Genomic DNA, 17,963 nt, shown 5'->3' on the forward strand with positions numbered 1-17,963 from the left:
ACATTGAAACCCACAATGTGGCTGGGTATGTTTTACAAGTTTCATATGATTGTGAGAAGTAATTTATGATAACAGTAAAGGGACATGGTGTTGGTTCCATTTGTCCAGAGGGTATATTTTATGTGTGTCCTGCTCATTTTTATATCCATATTTTGACAAATATTTTTCCTGAACCTGAAATAACTAACATATTACTGAGGGCATTTTCAAATTCTCATCAAACCTTTTCTGTTGCCTTTCTCGTTTTCTTCCTTTTTTTTTTCCAGTAACATGATTTACTAGATAGAACTTTATTTGTCCCCGGGGAGGGGAATTCTACCTTTCTCGTGTTCCTCACTTGTTTTTTCAGTAACATGGTTTACTAAATTGGTATATAGATAGATAGAACTTTATTTGTCCCGATGGGGAATTAGGCTTTTTACAGACGCTCATCAAATAAATAAATAAGGATAGACAGATAAAGATATAAACACACATACAAGAATGACTAAAAAAGGAAGAAAATCAAGATGAAAGAAAAAATTTGTCACAGTGTGGACTTATGCATGCCTATTGCTTTTGGAATAAAGGAGCCCCTCTAGCATTTCCTGACACACTTTTACCAAATAATTTGTTGGCTGAAAGTCATCATTGTTAGTTTGTAATACAAAGGATGTGTAGCATTGTTCATTATGGCTCTCAGCTTTGTCTTCATTCTACCTCCAGGGGGTTGAGTGTATCCCATAACTGAGGCTGCCCTTTCAATTAGCTTATTGATTCGGTAGGCCAAGTGATGTTACCAGCCCAGCATACCACAGCATAGAAAATCTCACTGGCCATCTCAGAGATGTAGATGTGAAGGACACATTAAAGGAGCGCAGTACTCTGCCCTTTATACTGTAGTTCCTGTGTGTTATGAGACCAGTCAAATCTGTCATTGATGTGAATCCCCAAGTATGTGTGACATTGCCACATTCCTGCATCCACTCTCTGAATAGTGACTGGTGCAGTGAAAGTCACTGACCAGTTCCTTGGTTTTTGGTAAGTGTGTTGAATCATCTTAGGTATGGCCAGGGGTTATATTTGTAGTCTGAGGTGTATAAAGTAAAGTGAAAATGAGTCAGGGCCATTATTGTTATTACTTTTCTAAAGATGGCCAAGCAGTATGATTTGGTTGTCATTTGTTGTACGTAATGCGTGCCTTATATTTTCATGTAGATATCGTGACATTTAAAAGCATGTGAACCTTGTAATTCTGATTAACACCATTACATATTCAAAAATCCATTTTCTGACTCCACAAATTAATAAAGGATCTCCAGGAGCCATAAGCAATCGCAACAGCAATCAGCCATAGTTGCATACAAACCCAAATTTTCTTGGTCCAAAATAGTTCAACGTGACATTTGGTGCTGTTTATTTGTATTTCTGTATTATAATATTCATACCAATCTTGGAAAAGAAAATCTCTCTAGAGCACTTGGTTGTGGACTTCAGAAGGGGAGAGTCTGAGCACTCTTTTTAAAAAATACAATGTAAGCTATTTTTCACTTTATCCTTACCGTTTTGTGGCTCCTTTCATTTATATAGATCAAGTTATTGCTTAGTTGTGTGATATGGGGATTTTCACATGGAGACCATGACAATTCGCAGTCAATTGAAAGAAAACAAAGCCACAGTTCCTAAAATGCACACAACAATTAAATATCATCAAGGTATGTGAAATGACTATGCTAGATCATAAATATGAGTAAAAGTAGTCAAAAACATTACATGGTATTAAGTCGCTCAGCCTGTTGTGTTTATCTTATGCATTGTTGGCAGTGAAAACTTCTTTCATTTTCAGGAAGGAGTGCACTAAAGTCACCGTTTTTCCAGCTGTGCTAAACAATTTTGGGCATTTGACTATTGGGTCACACAGCTTCCTTTCATTTTTGCCTCCTGAGAACTGATGTTCCTTATATAAGCTGTCATTTTGTGATGCAGAGATCAAGATGATTTTCAGGTTCTTTACTAGTATTTACTATAGAAATTGGTTTTGCAAGGACAGGCAATGGGTAGGGTTAAGAATTGCCAGTGACACCACTATTATTTGGTTTTGTATAATTTTACTTATGCTTTGCAATATATGATGACATTTCAGATTTGCATTGTAATTATTCACTTATTTAGATAGATTGATTGATTGATTGATAGATACTTTATTAATCCCAATGGGAAATTCACATTCTCCAGCAGCAGCATACTGATACAATAAATAATATTAAATTAAAGAATGATAATAATGCAGGTGAAAAACAGACAATAACTTTGTATAATTGTTAAATGTTAACGTTTACACCCCTGGGTGGAATTGAAGAGTCGCATAGTTTTGGGGAGGAACGATCTCCTCAGTCTGTCAGTGGAGCAGGACATTGACAGCAGTCTGTCGCTGAAGCTGCTCTTCTGTCTGGAGGTGACACTGTTTAGTGGATGCAGTGGATTCTCCATAATTGATAGGAGCCTGCTGAGCGCCCTTCACTCTGCCACAGATGTTAAACTGTCCAGCTCCATGCCAACAATAGAGCCTGCCTTCCTCACCAGTTTGTCCAGGCGTGAGGCGTCTTTCCTCTTAATGCTGCCTCCCCTAATTTGTCCTAAGTTGAAGTCATAATCCTATAAGCAAAAATCTGTTACATCTAGTAAAAAAAATCCTTGACACATTTCACCCCATTTAAAATTTTTTTAATTGAAGAAACTGATTTCAAGTTTTTCAGTCTGCACAATAAGACCTCCAGTACTCATAGTTGCATTGTACAGCAATTGGCTCGGTGTAGTTCTTTATAAATTATATTTATAGAAGATATTTCACCTAGAAATTAAGAGTTGATTGTTTCATATTTTAAGTGCATTATTTGAAAATATCCAATTTTGCATTTAAAGCTTTTTGAGCTTTATACTGTTCATTACAACATATAAGTGTACATTATTTTATTGTACATGTCATTAGACCATTCAAAAATGTTTTCACAGTTCTTAACACAAGCAGAACTTGTTAAACTGTTTGTTTCCTCCAGTACTGAAAATGTATATTTCTATTCAGCCATGCAGGGTTGCCTTTTGATGATGTTCACCAGTGTTTTGTTTTCTCTCCACCTGATGCATACATCTCAGGCAAGATGTACACTTCATGTGCAAGGGAAATTTTCCCAACCAGGAAGTGATGTGTTTGCAGACTGCAACCAAATGTGATGGACAGTTTCAGCTAAGGTTTCTTCTACACACAGTTTTCATAATATTATGTGCATGATAGGAAGAATGAAACCTACTGCCTTCATCCCCTGCAATGCTTTTCCAACTCCAACCCTCACCCCACACCAAACATGAAAGATAGCTTGACAAATATGTGCGATCCAAGCTCTGCTACTGAAGGAATATGTCGGCAACTATGACTGTATAACTGAACAGTGTGAACAGTGGGAATTAAATGTTTTTTAACAGAGTAATAAGATTTTAATTTATGCTAATTTTCCCCACAGCACATAGGCATTAAATATTTGTAACAAAGTGCTCCAACCTGTGCAGTGTTTAGAATAAGCAATAAATATTTCAACTAGAACCTCCCATTCAGTCCAGTGTAGCTTGTTGTTTGTTGAATCCAACATTAAAGGTACACAAGATACAATTTCTAAACCATTCAACTAGATGTATGGTTTCAGCATCAGTCTTTTCTAGCACTTGAGCAGGATTGTTCTGTGGAAACTAAATATAGAGTAAAGGAAAGCTTTAACTAGGTCTAAGATTAATGCCATCTTTTAGTAATTTCCTTTGTGCGTGTGGCCCTCAGGCAACAAATCAATAAATAGAAAGGACAGTTAAATTTTACATATAGTGGTGTATAGAAGCCATGAGTTGCACGTAGCTGTCACATTGAAAACCACCCAAACTGCTTGATGGAAAGCAGAAAGCTGATATTGAAAGAAAATGGTGTGCAGGCCATATTTCATCAAATATATTTCATGGGAAGGGACCCACATACAACGTTCAGTAATGAAAAGGTTTCAGTGATAGTATTGCCAACAACTTTGAAGATACAACCCACTGGAATAGATTACAGAGATCGCAAGTTATAAGAACACCGCAGCCCCAGTACCAGAGGGAAGAGGTGGATCTCGAACTTTGACCTTTTACAAATTATTTTTGTTAACTGGTGGGTTAACCTTCCCTTTCAATATTCAAGTGCTGCATTTTTTTTATTCTGTTATTGCTAAAAAGATTACCAAACATGCTATGTGCTCCTTTCCCTAAGCTGACAAAAGGGTGTATCTGTTGGCATGCTGTCATGAGGTTTGAATTTTCAGTTAGTTTGATTGACATCTTCTGGGTGAGGTTATGTTCAGTACTGTACCTGCCTAGAAGTTACTGGAATATGGCTCACCTGTCCTGAGCACTGTGCAAGCATTAAGGTGAATGGAATCAAACTAATTAGGTATGTATATCCGCTAACATATGACCCACCAATCAATGAACATAACACAGGCCTGTTTCTCCAGGTATTAAATGAGGATTTTCAGTAAGAGAACATACGTAGTATATCCTTGCGTTCAAGACTGTCCCTGTCTGATGCTGGGCTTCTTATAACTAATAGATTTGTTCAGGTGCCTTCCTTTTATACCTAATCATGGTGTTTAATCTCACATAAACTCTGCTGATCTTAGTGACACATTTACTCTCTGTAATTAAGGGAGTTGTCATTTCCAAGTTTCTGTGTTTTAGGGTCAATATAGAAATTACAAAGCTAAATTTTGTAACTTTGTGTTAAAATGTACTAAGCTGTTACAGACATATGAGTATTGTGTTCTCTTTTTAACTTAAAAGTATTACTCTGCTGTTCCTGGTTTTCTGGTTATTTAATCAACTATTTACTAATCAGTAGGTCTGATGCCAAAGTAGTTGCAGCCTTTCCTCATTTGGTGTTGTTTGCCCGGGTGTCTGCTTTGCTTGTTTTTAATTGTCATTATTGGGACACAATGACGGGAGCAAACTACACAGAAAAAGGACAAAATAATGGGAATAGATTTAAACAGAGTTAATGTATAGCAACATATAACATATTAATGTATATGTTAATCTATAGCAAAAACAGAAATATTTCTAAATATCTTGTAAATGTAGAAATCCTATTGCTGTTTTTCTGAATGCAGAATAAGGTAAGAGAAAAAAGACTAGCTAATTAAATGAGATCAATTATCACTGATTGTGAATCTGGTTGGAACAAAAACCTTCAGCCACAGCAGGTCCCCAGAACTGCATTTGGGAACCACTGCTCTATACCATCCTAACCCTTCTTGTTATCGGCCTGATTGGCAGACTGACCCTGCTGAGTCATGGGTCTGTGGGGGATAAAGGGGGAGGGTGGATTAAAAAACGTTTTTAAACATCCGGCTTAGTTAGTGTTTATCCGATTCTGTTATGTGTAGTTCTGGCTTTGGTGCACTATAGTTTTATTTAACCCGATTCCATACTGTCAGATCTGTATCTGAGCATTACCTTATTTTTCTAGTAGACAGGGTTAAGTTGGTGGTCCAGAAGCAATCAGACATAGAATGGGTGAGTATGCATGAAAGTAAAGACAATGTTTTTGCAGAATTGTTGGAAAATGGGTGGTGTGGTGATTGCAAAAGCACATCACCTGAGGAATCTTGACCCGTTGTAGCTTTCCTTTCAGGTGTTCTAATTCTGTCAAGTCTGTGTTGTTGTCTTTGGCTTGTCTTTACCACACACAGTATTTTAGGAAGGTTATATCTGTTTATCTCCATGTCTATTTCATTCTCTCTGTCTCTCCTTATTACTTGAAAGTTTGAGTAAGACTCATTAGCTGTTTTATTTTTGAAAATACCACAGTGCAAATATTTATTGAGTAGCTGCTTTAATGGATATCAAATCTGAATTTTGTGAAGGTTTTTTGTAACCACTACTTTTATTTAAATCAAAATAAATTCAGAGGTTTGGTGGGAGGTTATGATGTACAATTGTATCGTTTGTATTTCACTCACTAGATATTTTCATTCAAATATGACAAATGTTTTTGCTACAGGGCTCCATGACTTTTTCATTTTGTAAAATTGCATAGCATTGACTTTTACCACAAAAAATTAATCTTTAAGTCCTAGGGACTCCATCACTACAAGGTCCTATTCAGGTTACCATCATTGTCTATCTTTTTGGGATCATTTGGTGATAGGCCATCTATAAACACTTGTTTTTCATTTGTGCTGTTTGCCATTCGTGTTACAGCACACTGCATTGGTTTTTTGCAACAAAAAAGTTAACGTGATCTGTGTTCCCAAGTCTTTCATTACACAATTCACAGACTAGAGCAGTCTTGGCATGTATTTACTTTCTAAGCACATTTCATTTTCAGTGGGAGAAATGTACAGCTCACTTCTGATAATAAGATTCCTGAATTGTAGAGCATTTGTGGCTTTAGATGAGTTCCACATGATTTGTTTATGGTGGGAGTTCCCATGAAATGTGGGTAACACTTTAGGTATCTGTAAAAATCAGCTATTAACAGTCTACATGTTATGAAACATATATTTTAAGTCTTTCTAACATGATATAATTTATTTAATAAGAATTTATTATTATTAAAAGCGTGTTTTGATAACTAGTTCAATAGCTGTTAATAGCAGGATTATTAAAGGTACCAATAATAAATTATGACTGAAATATGGCCGCAGGCTAGGCAAAATATGTTTAAACATTTGCATTCAGTCCACAGTGTTACCAATAAATATGCGCTCTCCCTGGTAGAGGTGTTTCAGCTGCATTTGCCACAACCAGCATTGAGTATATCAAGTGCATGTTAGAATGTTTAAAATGTCTGTATTGTGTTTTTTTATTTTGTTTTGTCTTGCTGGCTAATTTCCTACCCCATAACATAGATTGACAAGGTAGCACAATGGTGTGGTCTCCAGGTTGTAAGAATTACTCACTTTCAGAATTTATAAGGAATTATACACACACAGTCTCTAAACAGCATTGAACCTAAAGCTCCTGCCTTATGTGTGGGGCTCTGTATGACAACCGTAGCAAGTACACTGTATGGCTGGAGAAACCCCAGGAAATTGTGATTTGAATGATCAGGTCAAAGCAGACATTCTACTGTTCAAGTCCAGTTCCTTAACTAACTGCACACAAATTCTCACTGCACACACACACACGACTATCCCTCCCCCTGGCCTCTCCAGGGATGGCTTTGAAAAATTCGCACAATCAGGAAACAGGCGCCTAGCCAGCAGCCGTCATAGTTTCCGGGAATCTGTCCCACAATCCACTGGGGGTGTCACCAGCATTGACGTGACTAGTATTGTTCTGTGTGAGTAGACCATTGTTCAGAGGAAGGAACCACAGCAAAAACTTGAGTGACCCAAAGTCCCGGGCTTGTTTTATAAAGACGTGTCTCTCACTGGCATCCCAGTCCCGCCGTCACAGAGTGATGGGTTAGTTGTTGCTTCGGATTCACTCCAGTGTGCTTGGCATAGTGGACGTCCAGCAGAATTAAGCGGTATGTCCTGACCACAGGAAATCTGCTTTTAAATTCCCAACTGGTCTACTGGGGAGGGGAGGGTTAGTGTTCATGAGTTGTCATGTGTTGCTAATGATACAGAAAGGGTATTTTGGGCTGCTAGAGTGTCAGAGTGAATCTGGTTAGGCTTAATGCACTTAGACCATGCAATGACATGATGGGGTTTGGTTGCTGGTATTCTGTTCTTCTTGTTGTGTGTACCCATGTGAGGGTCTGTATTGATACCATTGAAGACCTCTGACTACCACATGGTTATTGATTTCTTCAAACAAACTGTCTTTAAGGTTAACTGGCAGCTGTGAAATCTCTAGGGAATAAACACATCTGCCACGTGGGACTTCTCCCTGTGAAACTCATACCAGGTTAACTCTGAATGAAATAGCCTTGTTAATGGTAGATTAAGGTGCTTTGTGGCATGTTCTGTAGTTCTACCTTCTGATTCTGCATGATGATGGGCTACCAAGAGCCTTTTCTGAATAAAACTTGTGTGCAACTTGTCTTAATGGAATCTATTTACATTTTTCTGTGGCAGGTGCTGCAAATGTTATGTTATGTAAAATATTATCCTATATGATTAGAGTATTGTGTGGTGTGCCCAGTAACACATCGTGTATTTTACGGGTGGCACCAAGATTTGTTCTATTAGGTGTTGGCCCTGAGTGAGTGTGTCATGTGGGTATGTCTTTAAAGTCCAAACTCCTCCAGTGCCTAGGAATGAGGGGTTTCTTTCAGCTAAATAGCATGTCTTTGAAGCCTCAGTTCCACCAGCATACGAATAGTGTAAGGAGGATGTGTGGTGTGCAGCCAGTTGCATGCTTAATGTATTTCAAATTGTCCTAATATAATCTCTGTTAAAATGACCACAGTAGTTTTGTTTCTTGTAACTAGTCAAGATGATGTGTTGGGGGTGTGCACTGTATTGCCCTAATTATTTCTGCAATGCCAGCGTCGTTGGGTGCACCCAGCTAAATGCCCACTAAATATTTTAGTTGGAGTATGTCCTTGAAATGTCTTCCACTGCATCACAGTTGAAGATGTGTATTGTCTGCAAAAGAGACTTTTATACTAGAATTAATGAAGAATTGGTTATGTTTCTTTGGTACCAGGCACGCTTTCTAAATGTTTACAATATGTCTAGTGCAAGAGCTTGGGCTTGTGTTGAAGAGTTTAACCGATTGTCTGCCCTCTGGACATGATGCTTCTCCAAACTGCTGAGTGAGAAAGCTGATGGCCATGTAGAATGTGAAGTTAAGATCCTCTAGAGTTATAAAGGTGGATGTGGTAATCTGTTTGCGCCATGAACTAGTAAGTTTAAAAATAAAATGAGTGTTAAAGGAAAAGCAGATATTATTGTGCCATCAGAGCTCCATGAAGAACAACGGATACCTACCTCAAGCAGTTTGGTTGGGCATTTGCCAGCTGTGCAGTGCATTAGGTAGACTGTGTGGGATTAAGTGAGTGAACTGATCTTCATGTCAGGTTTTGTTGGGAGGTTACAAATCAGCTAAAATCCACTCCACTGGTTATTGAATCCAGGTTAGCATTTGCTTAGCCGAATCTGCCTCCATTCATTGTTTTTGTGCAGGCAGTATGGTGTAGTGGTTAAGGATTTGCACTTCAAACCCTGAGATTGTGGATCCAAATCCCACTACTGACACTGTGTGACTATGAGCCAATCGCTTGACCTACCTGTGCTCCAATTACAAAACCAAAAAAGAAATGTAACCAGTTGTATCATAAATGTTGCAAGTCGCCTCGGATAAAGGTGTCAGCCAAATAAGTAAATGTGATGTTTTTATGTTACTCATTTGCTTTCTCTTTCATTGCAGGTTTCCCATCAGAAAACCAACCAGGTAAGAGTTTGTGTTTAATACTGTTTAGGGAGAGGGGGGCATTTGATGAAGTTCCTTAAACAAATTTACAAAACTCTGTCATTCTTTGTTCTTTCCTAAAAAAATACATTCCCGAAGCTGCTCCTGATTAGAAGTGAAATGCATGTTTTGTTTAGAACGATGTCTAGTGGTTGGTCTGTTGTGATATTTGGTTGCACTCAAGTATTTTTGTTGGTGAGTGCTGGTGATTAAGCAGTGGGAAGCCCAAACACACCCCACTCCTAATCACCTTTTGAAATAGCATTGTATGAATCCCAAGGTCTTCTGTCACTAGTGAACAACGTCATGCCAGGTCAGTTAGTCTGTTCCCTTATCACCTGCGCATTTTTGGCAATTAATGCCAACAGTAAACTCATTGAAAATTAAAGAATTCTTCTTGCTGAGTCATTGTCATGTTATGAAATGGGACAAAATAAATGAGTTAAGCAGAAACTGATGCGGGCCCCTTGGGAGATTTGTTTGGATGGCTTGATTCCTACAGATGTTACATTTATTTGTTTGTGCAAGTGTTTAATGTGCCATGTAATATTCTTTCCTGCAGACAATTCCTGCATGCACTATGACTTTGTAATAGCTTAATTTTTCATTAATACTTCATAGTATTTTTTGGATGAAGAGGGCTTGATTTGTAATTACACCTTGATTAAACATCAGTCATCACATTGTAAGGTCAAGATTGAAGTGCCTTTGTAGTTGGACGGGTGGTGTTTTTTCTTTGGTATAGACGGTAAGCAAAATACAGTTGGTTGGTGCTTTCGTCAATCTCTTTGGGACAGACTTTGGGGTATATTAAAAAAGGAGATGCCATCTTCAAACTAGTATTGTAGGGAATATGTTTGAAGGAAAAAAGAGATATATACAGTAAAATAATTGACACAATTGTTACTTTTTTCGAAATGTCGGTTGATCTCTTTAGAGATAAAAAGGACTGAATGAAATAATGCATTTCCATTGTTGCATCATAGAATAGAAAATAAAGATGCTATATATTAGGAAAACTGAAATTATGTATTTGTGATTTAGAACAACATTTTTGGAGATTAAAGGCTATGACTAAAACGTTTGAAATACTACATTTTCACTTCTGTTTAAGTTGATCTTTATTGAAATAAAGCCACAGTATATAACAAAAACGAATTACATTTTCATTGATGCGTTTTGGATGTTTTTTGATTCAAGACATTTATGTATGAAAACTGCTAATAGTCTTCAAAATGGTACATCAGTGGATTCACACAGTTGCCGTATGTCTCTGATGGTCATTTAAAAAAATGCTCCGCAAGTGTGTGGAAACGTCAGGGGAGTATTGGCCTGCCTATTTTGTCTTTGCACCAGGTTAACCTTTTCTGTTTTTTCAGGCACGGTAGCATTCTCAGCAAAGACCCTCCTCCAGACAAGAAATACAAAAGTGACAAAACCACTGTGGTAACCCAGGAATTTGACCCTACAGGTGAGTCAAAGATGTAGACTGTTTATTGCCAATTTCTTTCCTTGAAGTTTCCCCCCAAAGAAAAACTCCAGAACTGTCCTTCTTACTTTTCAAGTCTATGTGATGGGGCAGCAATATCTTCGCAAGGTTAAAATCCCAGAGAGCAGTATCAAGTTTTGTCCGGAGCTAATTAGATGTGCTGTAAATTTTTTAGGCATATGACAAATGCATATGTAATGCTTTATTAAAATAATATCAACAAAGAATTTTTATCTACCTGCTTCACAGATACATGAATAGGGTGTATTCTCTTCCTGTAATCATTTGGTGCAATAGATGAGGACACGCCTTTGCCTTTAAGTTTATGTTCTCCCTCACCCCCAATCAGCAGACACTTTATGAAGACTGAATGAGAGACCAACACATCTCAGGGGCTTGAAGAATTAAGATTGTCCTGGGAAAATAACTCTTGAGTCTTCAATTCATTCCGCCCGCAAGTGCATCTCTTTTTGCCCAGAGGCCTCCTCATCTGTTTCTGTTGTTTTGCTTTTGACTTTGTAGAAATAAGCATGCAATTAAAATGATTTGCTAGAATTCTCTGTGAACAAATTCAGAGCCATTTGTGAGGCCAGATAGGTTGCTGTTTTCCATCTGTTTCAAGGATTAGCATCTTGTTATAAAAAAAATGGTTGTTTTCCCCAGAGAGAACAGGCTTGTAGTTCTAATATGTGCAAAACAGTACTACTGCTGATGCAAGAGTTCAAAGTGCAATCTGTTGTCATTGAAACTGACAGCCAACTGCGTCATTTTGCCAGATATCGAACTTAGACCCTGTTAGACTATGCATCTGGCTGTTTTTTTTTTCACATCTCAACAAATATGACATTTGCTGTTCTTCAGTTGAACATCACAATTATTATCCTTGCTTGTCCAAGAAAACAAGTGAGACTAATGAGAAAAGCGCTAAAAAGGGTGTTAAAAATACAATGTGCTGCAAATAATAACAAGTGAAATACATAATAATTTAGTCATTGACCGTAATCTAGATTGCTGTGGGCTCAGATCATCAAAAATACCAAGAAACCAGCAAGGTACATAGATACAGATGTTGTGCAAGTTGTATCCAATTGTAAGTACTTGCCAAACCAATGCATCAGGTAGGGTCAACATCAGAGACAGGAAGAGGTATGGTTCAGGACAAAGATGGTATATGCAGTGGCAGTCTCTTGTGCCTATTATTCTCCCCTGGGAGATGGGCTAAAACTTTGCAGGATTTACACTGAAAATATTTAGAAAAGCTTTAATTTTTAGAACTGGCATTGTAAAAAAATTGACTTTTTACAGTGTTTTTAATAGTGATTTTGCAATAATGTTAACCATTTGTAAAAATGTGTTTCTAGCTAAGAAAAAGAGTATTCAAAGTAAATGGATAATTGAACCTTTAAATCGTCCCTACCTTTGCAGGGAATACAGTAAATGTGAGAACAAAAAATAAGTTTGGGTATACCAAAACATTTGTATGCATGTTGTAAGCAACAGGTGTTCAAACCAAGTCGTAGTATGAGGAAATGAGCAATGTGAAGGGGTACAGTATGTGCATGCCACATTAAAATGTTTTAGTGTCAGTAATGATGGAACGATTTGATAGGCATGTGCCATGTTATATGCAATTTTATCCTCCTATGCAGATGGTCCATGAGTGTGAATGAGATCTTATTTGTTTACATGCAGTTGAATGAAATAGTTCAGGTTACAGAAAGTTGAATTTTCACTACAAGCAGATACAGTTAAGTAAACAGGCAACACTACTGCTCAGGATATACAGTATGTTCTAAGGTAAAATAAAGACACTACTGCCATGTATGTATGTGAATACTAGTCATAATTAGGAGTAGAAAGGGTTTAATAAGTTTCTTCCTTTTTAAGTTTTTAAATCTTATTTGGTTGCATAACTGTGAAGCTGTGTTTAAAAAAATAAATAAATAAATAAAAGCTGGAAATAGGTCCTTATTTCAGACAGTTTACATTTTCATCATTCTTATCTAGTGGTTCTTTTGTTTTCCACAATCTTAATTTATTGGAGAAGAAGAAAATACTGTTGCTGGGAATCAGTATAATGTTTCATTTGCATCCTTGCTTTAACGATCGAAGAGCTCCACATAGACCCTAATTAAAACAGTCATGTAGTGTCATCCACTGAGTGATAATTAAACCAAGAATTCCATGTTAGAATTTCCAGTTCTTGTGATTGAGAGCACTGTCGTCCCCCCTTCTATTTCCCACAAGCTGTGGTTTAGTAGGGCCCCAATTATACTTAGAGGTCAGCTGACAGATTTTGAGGAGATTTTCTTTTGTTGGCTGACTATAAATATTTTGGATTGCAGAACTGGCCCATGTTCATAATTGTGTGAATGATTCGACCTGCGCTTTTAGTCTTTCAAACTCATTTTTGGATTGAAAAAAGTAATTATTTTAACAGCAACTAGAACAGTGTTTGAAAGCTGTGACAGCTGCTTAACTAAAAATCTTTTGAGAACCATTGTTGTTTCTGAAATACTCTAAGGGTTCTGCTGATAGTTTTAATCTTCTTTCATTTTCCTTCATATTTACAGATTTTGATTACATGCATACCGCCCTCGCAGCTGTCATTCATTCATTTCAGTGTTAACCTTTCTGACTTCACCTTCAGCTTGCAGTTAGGCAGCTTGCTTTCTTCTGTTCATATGGTAGACCATCTCAGCACTCTGGGATTTTAGAATATAAAGTTTCTTTCAATTTTTTTGAAAAGTGATATCTTGGAACCTCATGACATACTTGAATAGATTTTAGTATAAGGTTGACTGGGTGTAGCATAAACTGATACTTTCTTCCATTCCTAGCCTAACATAGCCCTTAAAACCACATTGAAATTATGCATCTGATTGTGTTTTAACTTTGCTTTAAGTTATCCTCTGTGTTTAAAAGTGTTTTGTTTTCATACTCTTTGATTCCAGGGAATTTCAGATTAGGGTTGCATGGTATCCCAGTCTTGAAAACCTCAATTTGTCAAATGGTATGGTACCAGCATTTCATTAAATTCGATACTGGAAGTAAATGGTAGTTTTCAAGAACCTCATGTTTAGTTGTTTCTGAGCAGAATCCATACTCCAAGGGATTGTTTGCTGTTTTTTTTAATGTTTGTATTAAATGAAGATGGGATCATCAAGGGGTCCAAACCAATCTTTTTCTTGATTTATGTAGTGTAGTATACAAGGGAGGAGAATGATTGTGCGGCAGAGCAGCAAAGTGCATGTGTTAAACGGGATCCGGGAATGAAGCAGTTGTGAGATGGGGGGGATTATTTGTTTAATCCTATACTGGTAAACATAATATTACTAGACTTTGCACACTTTTTAAAAGATGGCATTGCAGATCCACACATGCTTTGGCTTAAATGGGTAAACAACTGAAGGCTTATTAACAGATTGGATTGTCCAGTTATGCATTGAGAAGGGAATAGCAGCTGATTATGATCACTGACCAGTTCATTTCACTTCTTCACTCTTTATAGCTATTGAATATGGTAAAATAGTAAGTGTAGTGTTCCACATTTCCTTTTGCTGTTTTATTTATAGTATTTCCTCATATTCACAATGAATATTTTCTTATGGTGTAAGTGAATAATCATAAAGGTATTGTTCTAAAATTTTATTTCTATCATTTCTTCATTTCTTTACCAAGACCACTTTGCTGAGGAGTAAACAATAATAGGAAGTGTTCTAATAAAGAAGCTAATGTCATTCACTGTAAGAACTGATGATAGCCATATGTTCATCCACCTAGGTGTGCCTTGTTAAATTTAACTGATTTTGCTGTGAAAAGTCATACGAGGATGATGATAGTGTGAACTACTGTATTTACAGAATTCATTATGTAAAATTTTTACATAGTAATATTAACAATCCTACTATAGATTATTTGTACAGTTTGCACATCTGCATCTCAGCCTTCTCTAGCACTTAAAAAAAGTTGATTAAAAATGTATTTTAATTTGTTTCTAGCAGTCTAATACAGCCTAAGCATTTTGTAACATATACAGTGTTGTGAAATGTGTATATTTGTCAGAATAAATAGTTATATTATTTAAATATAATATGTCGATTTAATAAGAGATAAAGAAAATTTAAGGAAGCATTGGTAACACCGTTCGTAAATTGCTTCTTTATTATTTAAAAATATTCTCCAACACCTGTATTTCCTGTGAGAAAAGATAATTGCACCTGAGTTACTCACTTAAACACCTGACCCAAAGTATACTGATAATTTGGCTCAGTTGAGTTCACTGAACATAGCTAGAGCTGATTGCAACCAGCCATTTTGAATTTAATGAAACCTTCGCATATATTGACTCTTACCATGAGATTGAAGAATTCCCCACAATGTTTCTGGAAGAAAAATATACCACTATCAGTGGGAACTGCAGAAGAGATGAGGGAAAAAGTTTTAAATTTTCCCAGTCAGGAAGGGGATGTAAAGCCATTTCTAAGGCTTTGGGACTCGAGTGCCATTATCTTCAAATGTAAAACATTTTGAACAGTAGTGAGTCTTCCTAGGAAATACCAGCCTGCCAAATTTGCCCCAAAGGCACAGTGGCAGCCCATTCAAGAAGTCACAGTTGATCCCAGAAAAATGTTCAAAGACCTGCCTCTCAGGCCTCTGTTAAAATTATCGTTCATGACTCTGATAAAACAAAAAGGGACAGTAAAGAGTTAAAAGGGATTCATGGGTGAATAGTAAGATGGAAAGCTCTTCTGTCAAAAGAGTAAGAGTGCTAGTCTCATATTTGCAAAGAAACACTGGGATGATCCTCTAGCCTTTTGGAATAAAGTTCTATGGACTGACGAGTCAACAAGAGCACTGTCAACGAAGCAGATGCCGTACCTGTATGTCTGTTGTAAAGCTAATGCAGTATTCGACAGCAAGAACATCACAAATTAGAGTATAGCATGAGGGTGGTAGTGGTGGTGTGAGGATGCTTTGCTACTTCAGGATCTGGAAGACTTTACATTATTTAAAGGACTCTGCACTTTACTAAAATATTCTTAAGGAGAACATCCTGTCCTCTTATTAGGACCTGAAACTGAAGTGTAATTGGGTAATGCAGCAGGACAATGACCCGAAACACACAAAGAAAGCAGTTGAATAATTCAAAAGAAACAGTTTTTCGGTGGCCTAGTCCTGACTTGAGATATTGTGGCAGGGCCTGAAACAAGCAGTTCATGTTTACAGATATACTGTTGTCTGAATTTAAAGCAGCTCTGCAAAGAAGAGTAGATTTGAATTCCTGAAGAGCGATGTGTGACATCAAATTATAGGAAGTATTTGTTTATGATTATTGCTGATAAGGTGCCTCAACCAAGTACTGAAAGTATGGGGGCTATTAGTTTTTCACATAATTGATGAGGGTGTTGGATAACCTTGTTCTTTGAAGAGGGATATTATTTAAAAACTGTATTGTGTGTTCACTGAGGATCCCTTTCTTTACAAATGCACTTTGTCTGAGGCCATTAATTGTGTAAAACCTTCAAAAGCAGTGGATATTACCAAGAGGGTAAATACTTTTTTATAGCAACCTGTCACTACGTTGTTGCTATTATTATAACTGTATTGCAAGTTATGTTTGTCTGAACATTCTTTTCTGCAATCTTCTTATGATAATGAATGTTACGTTAGAGAGCAGTTGAGCCAGAGATAAGCTGATACGGAATTTGCCATCTTTAAAACATAATTGCAGGCTAATAATAATTCACAATATAAGGTATTTACTTTGGAAGCTTTTTCATCTTTTTAAATAAATAAGTCGGACCTGAAGATGATGCATCTACTTGCTGTCTCATTGTTTGTGAATTGTGTAAAAAAATAAAAATCAGACATCCTTATATATTATGAAAATCATCAGGGCTTTTTTTTTTAGTATTTTTCTTTACAAGACCTGCTTCAGGCAAGATAAAATTAAAGCTTCAGTTAAGTTTTGTTTGTATATAAATAAAAAGGGGGTTGTCACATCCATGTAAATGCATAATTTTGCTAGGGTTGTAAAGCTGGTTCAGTAGTTAAGGTCATAAGAAAAAATAGATCCTACAGTTGTTCATCTAAACAAGTTCATTATAGTGTTTTGCTTTCATTGCTTTTATTCAGAGGAAACCTAGAAGTTCTTATGTTTTTCATGTGATATTTATCATTTCCCCAGAGTTGGTGAAATTAGACTACTGACCTTGCTACTGATATTAGTTTCACAGATGATATGAAAAGAAATGCAGATGCTAAAAACTGTAATTATAAAGAGAGAAGAAAGTTCTGTTTTAAATTAGTTATCTTGGACAGTTAAAGCCATTAATTTAGCCCACTTTTGCTTAAATATGACCTTGATCCTCCAGTTTCATCTGATGTTATGTTTTTTTAGCCACTTTTTCCACATGTGCCTTTGCATGCTGACTACATAAACTCCTTATTTATAAAATGGACTGTTTCATTGTGTGACCAGCTTATAAAAAATCTGCTACTACTAAGACAAAGAGCAGTACAACACCACCAACTCAAGTGCCCCTTTACTATTAAACAAGTCGGCCCACAGATGTACTGCAAGGCGTGCTTGGATTTTCCTGTACAATAGTGCTAGTGCTGCTGGTATTTTCTAGAAGGATAGGATAAACATAAAAAGATGATTTTCTGGCCCGAAACATCACATGTCTGCATACAGTGAGTGATGGTTAATCTCTCTTTGTTGACATTTAATGAGTTAATTTAGGCAAGTAACAGGCTTAATGATGTTCGGTAAAAAAATAATGTAAGAAAATGGGGTTGGAAACTAATACAATATCAATGTGTGTTTCATAGGAGTGAAATAGGTGATGTACAAGGTGAGACCATCATTGTATCAGAGTAAAGTGGATTTTAAATCACTTGGACTTATCTGTCCACTATATACTTAGGCATTTACTTATAACAGCCAGATTGATGCTAGACATCCTTGCTACAAAATGAGCATACTGTAGATCCATTACAAATAAAACTACCTCCATGGAGCATATTCAATTTTTTTTTTCCTTGCAGA

At 36.7% G+C, this 17,963-nt stretch overlaps 1 protein-coding gene across 5 annotated transcripts in view; it reads left to right on the top strand.

Annotated features, from left to right (window-relative positions):
* LOC114656842 (rho guanine nucleotide exchange factor 12-like) overlaps positions 1–17,963 on the top strand; it is a 162,480-nt gene that overhangs the window by 101,370 nt on the left and 43,147 nt on the right. For 4 of the 5 annotated variants that reach the window (XM_028808420.2, XM_028808424.2, XM_028808422.2 and 1 more), the window contains exons 2-3: positions 9,379–9,402; positions 10,800–10,891. In XM_028808420.2, the coding sequence (XP_028664253.1) occupies positions 9,379–9,402; positions 10,800–10,891 (116 nt within the window). Of the gene's footprint in view, positions 1–5,429; positions 5,569–9,378; positions 9,403–10,799; positions 10,892–17,963 lie in introns of those variants that run through there. The other variant, XM_051932409.1, reaches the window with a different exon arrangement.

This window comes from Erpetoichthys calabaricus, chromosome 9 (genome assembly GCF_900747795.2).
Source record: "Erpetoichthys calabaricus chromosome 9, fErpCal1.3, whole genome shotgun sequence".
NCBI lineage: Eukaryota > Metazoa > Chordata > Cladistia > Polypteriformes > Polypteridae > Erpetoichthys > Erpetoichthys calabaricus.